At 41.4% G+C, this 8,998-nt stretch overlaps 1 protein-coding gene across 3 annotated transcripts in view; it reads right to left on the bottom strand.

The window, feature by feature from the left end:
* Positions 1-5,279: 5,279 nt before the first annotated feature.
* Positions 5,280-8,998, bottom strand: part of CAV1 (caveolin 1) — a 29,561-nt gene continuing 25,842 nt past the window's right edge. For all 3 annotated transcript variants that reach the window (XM_043495392.1, XM_043495406.1, XM_043495398.1), the window contains exon 3: positions 5,280-7,444. In XM_043495392.1, coding sequence (XP_043351327.1) covers positions 7,103-7,444 — 342 coding nt within the window. In that variant the 3' untranslated portion in view covers positions 5,280-7,102. The remainder of the gene's footprint in view (positions 7,445-8,998) is intronic.

Below are 8,998 nucleotides of genomic sequence, written 5' to 3'. Positions count from 1 at the left end.
GAGGTCCCTTCCAACCCTGATATTCTATGATTCTATGTGGAGCCCCACACCCAGCTAAATTGCATAAAGGCTCACTAAGCCACTCATGAATTATACAGCGAGGGGCACCAGGCAATCACCCTACCAGATGTTAGTCAGCTCAGAGTTCTTAATACGCAGGCTGGATTCCTTTCCTAGCCTGGGACCAATCTCCCCAGTTCAAAGTCTTTGTCTTCCAGACGATCTTCCAGGTGTTGAGATGGAAGAGGAGAGAGGTCAAGTGATGATGTCACTGTCCCTCTTTTATACTTTCTTCCAGCTGCTAGAAAGATCCTTGCTGTGACTTGGGTTAGGTTGCCCTCATTGAATACATGCCCTCTATTAGGCTTTTCTGGGATGGCCTTTGGGAGAGTAGAATTCCCTTAGTGGGCCATCAACACATGTCTGGTTGGTCCTGACGTAAATCTGTCTTACTAGGTGCTCCTTTGTAGCCACTGAAAGGCTGGCTGGGGGTGTTTCCCAACCTCACAGCATATTTCAGTAACACAGTAATACTTCGTAACTTCTCAGACAAGGATAGCACATACAATCCAACAGGATATTCATGTTCAACAGATCAAGCCTTTTAAAAAATGGTATCTCACAAGGCATAGTTTACAAAACATATCAATCATATCACAGTGGTGAAGATGAGGGTCCAGGGTGCTACTCTGAGCTACAGAGTGTCACAGCTTTATGACAAAGTAAAGGCTATAATTGCCTGAACAATATAAGAGGATGATAATTTGCTTTATATGTTTGCAGCATTGTTGTAGCTGTTGTGTTGGTCCCAGGATATTACAGAGACCTTGTGTCTCAGCATGCTTTTTACTTCTTTGACTGGTTTGAGACCATAATTTCCCATTTTACATTGATTCTATTGACAAGAGGTTATTGCTAAATGGTACAAGATCCCTCCCTTCTGAAGGATTTAGTTATAAATATTGGCTTACTACATATTTCTGCCATTTTCAATGGGAGTTTTGCCTGCAAATGGAGCATGGGATTCTGGCCTTGAAGGTGCAAGATGTTACCTTTGCATTATACAGACTCATCTCCTCCTGCCTGGGTAGTACATGTGATTCAGATTTCTGGGACCAGAGGATAATTATTATTTGTATTACCGTAGCCCTTAGGAACCACATTCATTGAACCAGGACTCATTGTGGTAGGTGCTGTACAAACACAGAACAAAAAGATGGTCCCCACCCTGGAGGTCTTGCAGTCAGATATCATCTTTGCAATAACCTGATACAGTGAGAGTTGGAAGATTCTGTGCAACATGTTGGTAGTGATATTTTTATCTATTGTTTTAGTTATATCCATGATCAGTATCAATGGTGGGGAAGGATCTTTGCTTGGAAATTTCAGTGAATTGTCCATCATTGTTTCCAACAGAAAGGGAAACTTCTAAGGAGTGTATGGTAGGAATGACATACTGGGAGCTTCTCTGGGATCCCATCAGTTTCTGCAAAGTACACTTTCTATATGGTGTTACGCTAGCAAAAAAACCCTTCGAAACCTTGACTGTATGTAATCCTGTCTTACCAATGCTGGGACTGACTGAAATGCCAGCAGCAGGAGAGGTGTGAGACAGCTGTCGTTTCAGTGGGATGTTGATTCTGAAGTTTAATTATAGTAATTTAAATATCATCATTGTGACCTGTTTTGCAGCTGATCATTTGAGTACATTTGCCCATGTCACAAGTTAGCTCCTGGCTGGGGCCGCCTCCTGCAGCAGGCCACAGCAAAACAGATGCACCTAACTTAGTTTCCCCTCTCCTCCTCTCAGTGTAAGCTCCTCCCTTTTTCCCCTGAGGCAGGGCCCCACTCTCCAGACCTCCCTGCCAGAGAGAGACCAGTCTTCCTACAACCCTCCACTCAGGTCTGCAGTACAAGAGCTCCCCTTCCAGCAATGTTCTACTCCCCCTCTTGGGATGCTGCCCCTGCTCAGAGATCCACCCTCCAACAACAACCCTATTGCTTCCTGCTCAGCTTTGCATGACCAAGCTCGACTACACTAGCCTTCTGCTCATCAGAGGTCCCCAGCACTGGACAGTTGTCACCAACAGCTTTCTTCCAAGCTCCTCACCGGCAGCTCATGGTTTCTGCCCTCCTTCCAACTCTTTCCCTCAGGTTCCCTCTGCTACTTCTTCCTGACTCTCCTGGTCTCAGGAAGCACTCACCTGTCCATCTTCTGACTCTCTTCAGCTGTTGTCAGGCAGCTCTCACCTGCCCCTTTTCCAGGTTGGTCCCACCATCTCAGTCTCCCCATTTTGTGGCCCAGGTGCCTTCCCTTAACCTCAGCTGGGAGGCAGCTAACCAGGCACAGGTGCACTGGTCTCTTTCTTCTGAAATAGTCAGTGCTGTCCTGTGACAATCTATTGTCTATTTGGAGATGAGGGGTGGGGCTGCGGCTGCATACAGTGCTTGAATTGAGTAACATTGCATTGGCCCCAAATTTGACACCTGGCAGGGGTGTGCAGAGGAATTTAAATTTGACCCCTTTTGGAGGGGCACATGCTGTGCCCCCACAAGGAGCTTGCTCTTCTGCCTCCCCATCTGGCCCCGGCAGGAGCTCGCTCTACCCTCCCCCCTGCACTGCTTCTGGCAGGAGCTTGCTCTTCCCTGCCACCGTGGCCTTGGGGCTGGAGAAGTTCTGTGCCCCTGACCATTATTGGAGGCCCCTGCTTGCCCCCCCCCCCTTGTGCACACCCTTGACTCCTGGACTATTGGTTGTTGTCTACTCCCTCAAACGGTCCAGTCTTTATGTTTGCAGCCTCTTTCTTTGGCTGGCTAGCTGCTGTTCAGACTGTCCCACATTATATTCAGCTTTTGCATGCTTTGGTTTGTGGTTGGCCTGACAAGTTTTGAACCGTTTTCCCTCCAGTATAATTCTATTGCGGTTTATTACTTTCCTTTAAGTTACATATTGACTCTTCAGTCTCTCTTTAGAATACATCTGTCCTGTGCAACGTACCATTTGGTTTTGATTTTCTGGGCTAACTCTTTTTACGTTTAGTTGCTGAACCTTGTTTTCATCTGTGGTTTCCTGCCAGCAGGAATTCTGGCAATGTGTGCACCTGGAGCTCTGGTTGCTAGAAGTGGGGGAGATGGGTGTTTTGATATGTGATAGTCTATATATTTTGCCAATTGCCAGAAAGTTTTCCACTCCCCCCCCGCCCCGCACACCACCTTTTGGTTCATTCAGGCTGCGTTGTGCTGCTTCTTGCATGTACAGCGGCCTTACACCTGATTTAACTGTCCAGAGAAGGGTTCTTCTTGAACAGATCTGGTAAAGGGCTGTCCCCACTCCTGGTTAAGGGATATGACCAGGAAGAAAGTTACTGGCTGTGGCAGTCCTGTACCTTGCTGGTCCCTGCTGCCAGAATAGGGCCTGAGGGCAGTCGGCAGGTTGTATGAAATACAGCAGCTTTCAGTCTGCTTTGTTTTATGCTGGGGACTGGGACTGCATCCAGAAGCTGTGGGATCAGGGAATGTGACCTAAAGCCACCTTTATCCTCATCCCCATTGAGCATAGCTTTTTGGACCAGAGGATCTGGGATCTGAGTCTATAGGGCAGTCTGACCCTTTAGTAATGTACCAACCTAGCAATGTAAGGCCTTGTCTACACTACAAATATAGCTGTGGCAGGCAATCTTCTTACACCATGGTTATAAATATGGTTCCAAATTGTAGTTTAGCGTGGACCTTAACCACGTTTCATAACCAGGCTAAATCATTATCATGACTGTTCCCTGCCATTATTGAACAGCATGGCTGGAAACCTGTTCTGCAGCAAGAGCCTAATCTGCCACGGCAGTGTAATACCCATCTAGTCCTCCCTGCTATAAACTCCAGCTAGTGAGTTGCTACAGAGGATGGAAAAGAGAGTCAGATCCCCATGTTCCACGGAGCCTCTTGCTGATGTGCCATTGTCAGATGGACAAGTTGGACGGATGTTTTTGTCCCAGGTATATCAAGCCGCTTTCAAAGGAAAAATAACACAGCATTTCAGGCATTTTAAATATTGATATCCTGTTTTCTGCACAAACCATCCATATATTCATCTGCTCCAGGTCCACATTTCATTTTTAATTTATTTTAAAATTTTCTCTGTTTTAAAAGCTTTCTTCATTCACACTGCAGGGAAATTAAATGCATTGCTTACTATATTATCATTGAACACACTGTCCTGTGAGTGCAGAATGTAGGAAAACTTACCTTGTGCTAATGTTTGCAATTTGTGCTTTAAAGCATAGCTAATAGATTTATGGGCTCAAAATGTGATATCCTAATTTGTAGCACGTGTTTGTATTATAGTAAGAGGATGGCAGATATCAAGTAATAAACCTGAAGGAAAGAATTAGCCTGTCATATGTTAAAAGAAAAGAAGTACTTGTGGCACCTTAGAGACTAACAAATTTATTAGAGCATAAGCTACAGCTCACGAAAGCTTATGCTCTAATAAATTTGTTAGTCTCTAAGGTGCCACAAGTACTCCTTTTCTTTTTGTGAATACAGACTAACACGGCTGCTACTCTGAAACCTGTCATATGTTATGTCAGTTCAGGACTGGACAAGAGATGCAGTACATAGTACAGTATCTACAATACAAAAAATGCTTACGATAAACAGTGGTATTGTTCCCATTGAAGTCAATGACAGAACTCCCAAGGAGCTCAAGTGTGGCAGGATCAGGCACAATGTCTTTTATGTCAAATGAAATATACAATAATACTTAGCTCTGACCTAGCGCTTTTCATCAGAACAGCTCCAAAGCACTTTACAGGTATTATTACCCCAATGCCTGAGGAATGGGAAGGTAAAGTGAATTACCTAAGCTCACCCAGTAGCAGAGCTGGGACTAGAAGCCACATCTCCCAAGTCCCAATGCCGTGTACTATCGACTAGCTAAATAATGTCAGTGTATAACAGTGAGGGAAACAGAATTTACTGTTGTGAAAATCTACTCCTAGCAAACACTGAGTCACCACCCAAGGTTTATTTACAGGGTCTTTCTCAAGAATCATTTCATGATTTGACTTTTACTCAGGAGATGTTTGGTCTTGCTTCTTAAGGACAGGTTTCAGAGTAGCAGCCATGTTAGTCTGTATTCGCAAAAAGAACAGGGGTACTTGTGGCACCTGAGAGACTAACACATTTATTTGAGCATAAGCTTACGTGAGCTACAGCTCACTTCATCGGATGTGAGATTTATGAAAATGGCTTTTTAGGTAAAGAATAATTCAGACAGGAGCTACCATTAAATGTTTTTTATTGCGTAGATTGTAGGCTTTGCAGTACATGCAAAATAAAAAAAAGGTGGCAGTTAAATCTGTAAGCATATAATAGCAATGTAAATGTCTCAGATCAGCAATGTATTTGGATTAGGGACTAATAAGTCTAAGTGAACAGATGTGTTTCAGGATACACAGTTTACATGATAAATCAAGGAGGCCTTTCAAAGTGATTTTCCTCATATCAAGATAAAATATTTCTTGTTTACAATCTTGCTTGTTTTTAGAACTGCAAAATCTCTATAATAGTACACTCTCAGTTCTGTGCATAGGAAAACCATAAAACTCTACCCATACCAGGGTCTGTTTTAAATGCAAAACAAAAGTAGTTAATAGGTTTGCAATCCATGTGCCTATTAAAAAAAAAAAAAAAAAAAAAAAAAAAGAGAGAGAAGAAGCAGCAGCTGCATCCTCCAAACAGATTTAAATGCACTTGTGGCAGAAATTGAATGGAAGGCACCCCGATTCATATGAAGCATTAGGCAGGAAGCTTTGACGATACCAGACAACTTTATGTGCATTTCAGGTTTTAAGGGTTCAAATGCTTCATGCAAACCTTATGAGGATGTCCTCTGAACTCAGTAACATCACTGTAAGGTCAAAGGCTCCCATGGGTCACAGCATAATATGTTGCAAATGCTTTATTTTCAAGGGCTCGTGCTTTGCAACATTTGACAGTTTCACACAATACCCTCCACTAAGACTTCCTGATGGCTGCAGCTCAGCTAAAAAAGTGGAACACAATGTGGAGTTTCTAAAGCATCTCTTGTGATGGATTAGTTTGGACTCAGCAAAGCGTGAATTCTCCTGAAACTAATCTGTGAGCTAACAGCATGCTGACCTCAGCTGACAGGAAGGTTTTTTAAAGCTGGCTTCTCTCAGAGACAGCTATAGTTGGCATGATATGGCATGAGTTTGGCGCACCTGGATTATTCATTTTTTAAGCCAGTGTCATCTCAGACACATTTGTGATATTTACTGGTGTGATGAACACCTACATATTAGCTAAGAGACATATCATAAGTCACTGCCAGAAAAACATGTTAAAAACAATATTTTTTAATTTTGATCTTCAGTTTGCTTCTGTAATTATAGTGAAGGGTTGACAAACAGTTGGCAGCAAACTTTCAGGATAGCTACTATGACACAAGAAGGCATTAACTGTAGCTTTTTATGGACATTCAGCATTCAGACATGGAAAGTTTTATGTGTCAAAGTCTCTGACCTGATAAGGCATTAAATTTTCAGAACATATATTAGTTAAGTAATTTGTTTATATCTGTCTTTTCATATCTGACCATTACAGTAAATGGCTGTAGTCAACTGACAATACAATTGAAAAAAGAACATTCTTTTAAAACCTGCCAACTTGTCAGGTTCATTCTGCTGCAATAGCTTTATACTGTTTGCCCACAATAAAATGAATGGCATGACAGTGTTGAAAAGCATTTTTGCAGTTCTTTATTATATCATTGTGAATGTATCTTGCAAGGAATTAATGGAGGGCTAAAAAAAAACCCGAACAAAAGCACATCAATATGTTTATCAAATGGTCAGCAAAATGATATGCGGCTGGAATGGGAGAGTATCAATTCAAGATCAGTTTGAAAAATGCAGAGTGAAAAAAAATCCAGTAGGGATAAATATTAGTAATAAAAACCGAACACATGATTCTTTGTTTTGGGCCAGTATATTCACCAGCAGTTACTGCAGATTGATTTAGGAGCCTTGAAATTGGCACACAAAAAGACTCTCCAGACAGAGAGCTGTCCTTGAAGCATCACTTATATTTCTTTTCGTACTGTTGTCCGGATAGTGCTGAACATTTTGCCGATGGCCTCGAATAATCGGTCACAGAATGTGTGGATGCAGATAGAATAGACCCGGCTGATGCATTGGATCTCAATCAAGTAGCTCCTTATGCATGGCACCACTGCCCAGATGTGTAAGAATGACAAAATGGCAAAGTAAATACCCCAGATGAGAGCCAGAGGAATGCCAAAGATTGCCGACAGTAAGCGATAAAACCAGTATTTTGTCACAGTGAAGGTGGTGAAGCTGGCCTTCCAAATCCCATCAAAACTGTGTGTTCCATCAGGTTCAGCAATGACACCTTCAAAATCAATCTGAAGGCAAAGAGGACACAAAAGCAGGTTAGACAGATATTCACAACTGACACAGATGTGTGGATTCCAAATACCCTTTGTCTTAACAGTGATCTACTCATTATGGCCTGGATTCAACAAAACACTTAAGCATGTGTTTAACTTTGAGCATGCAAGTCCCATAGATTTAGATACTTAAGCACATATGTACATTAAGCATGTACTTACATTTTTGCTGACTAAAGATAGGGTTACTCATGTCATTAAAGTCAAGCACCTGCTTAAGTAATTTGCTGAATCACGACTTTAGTCTCTGAATTGCATGGAACAGTCTTGTGGACTGTGTGAAGCATTTGCATGTAAGTGTGTCTAAAATATAAAATGAGCCTTTGCTAATTGTGTGATCTGTTCATGTAACTGGAATGGAAGCTCAGATTCCTGGCCTGGAGTTTCCTCCTATGCTGGACACGATAATTGGGTCATGGACCCCAAAGGAAGGAGCAAAAAAGAAGAACAAATGGGGACACCATTCTCAGGCCTCCAAAGGATATAAGGAGAATTGCACTGTAGAGAAATGCTGCTATCTGATTGTGAACCAATCCTTGAAGGACACAAGAAGATACAGCAGACAAGCATCTGCTTTCCACTTACAACAGTGAAATTTCATAGCTGTGACTGGGGTTTCTCCTAATTTATATGATCAGGGAAGTAAGATCAAGATTAGGCTCCATATAGTCTAACGTAAATATGCAATGCTCTGGAAGAGAAAAGTAGTATTAAAAAGAGGAGCAGCAGTTCCGCATTGCAAAATCACAATATGCAATACGATAGAATGAATGGCTTATAAACAGTAGTAAAGATTTCCATGCAAACCCTCCCATTTTGCAAAAGCATTTAGAATATTTAAATAATTTTAGATTTACTCACACTAGACAGTGAATTTCTGTCCTGTCTCTTGAGACCTCTCTTAATAGTGAAACAAGTTATTGTTGGGTTTATGAAAGTGACAAAGTATTGATGTTAAAGAGTTATAATACGTTCTGTGTAATTTTCTTTGAATTCTAATGAGGCACTGCTCTTTTGACACTGGGCTTATCTGGTTGTTAAAGAAGAAAATTTTCTTAGAATGAAAAATTGAATATTATGAATTTATAAGTCTAAATTTTTGTTTACAAAATAGTTGCTTTCCTAAAGCACTGTGAATGGAGTATTATGTGGTTATGTGAAATTACAAGTCATTTATTTAGACAATTAGTGCATTCGGAAAATCTATTTTAATTTAATAGAATGAGGTTAAAAACCCCAATAAAAGCTTTTCAAATAAAAGTGCATCTTTCCCTTATTTATTTCCTATAAGGTCAATTATAGAGGAGCAAATATTGAGAGAAACAAATTTAAGCCATTAAATATCAACCCAACATTTTCATACCTCCTGATCATGTAAGGGTTTAACCTGAAAGGTGCTGATTGTCTTCAATTCCTACTGTAATCAACAGGATCATGTTGCATGTTCTGCCTCTTGAATGACTGGACCCTTAAATTCCAGCCACTTCACATTGTGACATATATGTTACC

The sequence above is a fragment of the Dermochelys coriacea genome, chromosome 1 (assembly GCF_009764565.3).
Source record: "Dermochelys coriacea isolate rDerCor1 chromosome 1, rDerCor1.pri.v4, whole genome shotgun sequence".
In the NCBI taxonomy this organism is placed as follows: Eukaryota; Metazoa; Chordata; order Testudines; family Dermochelyidae; genus Dermochelys; species Dermochelys coriacea.
The sequence above is the reverse complement of the archived record's forward strand: the minus strand, read 5'-3'. Positions and strand labels throughout refer to the sequence as shown.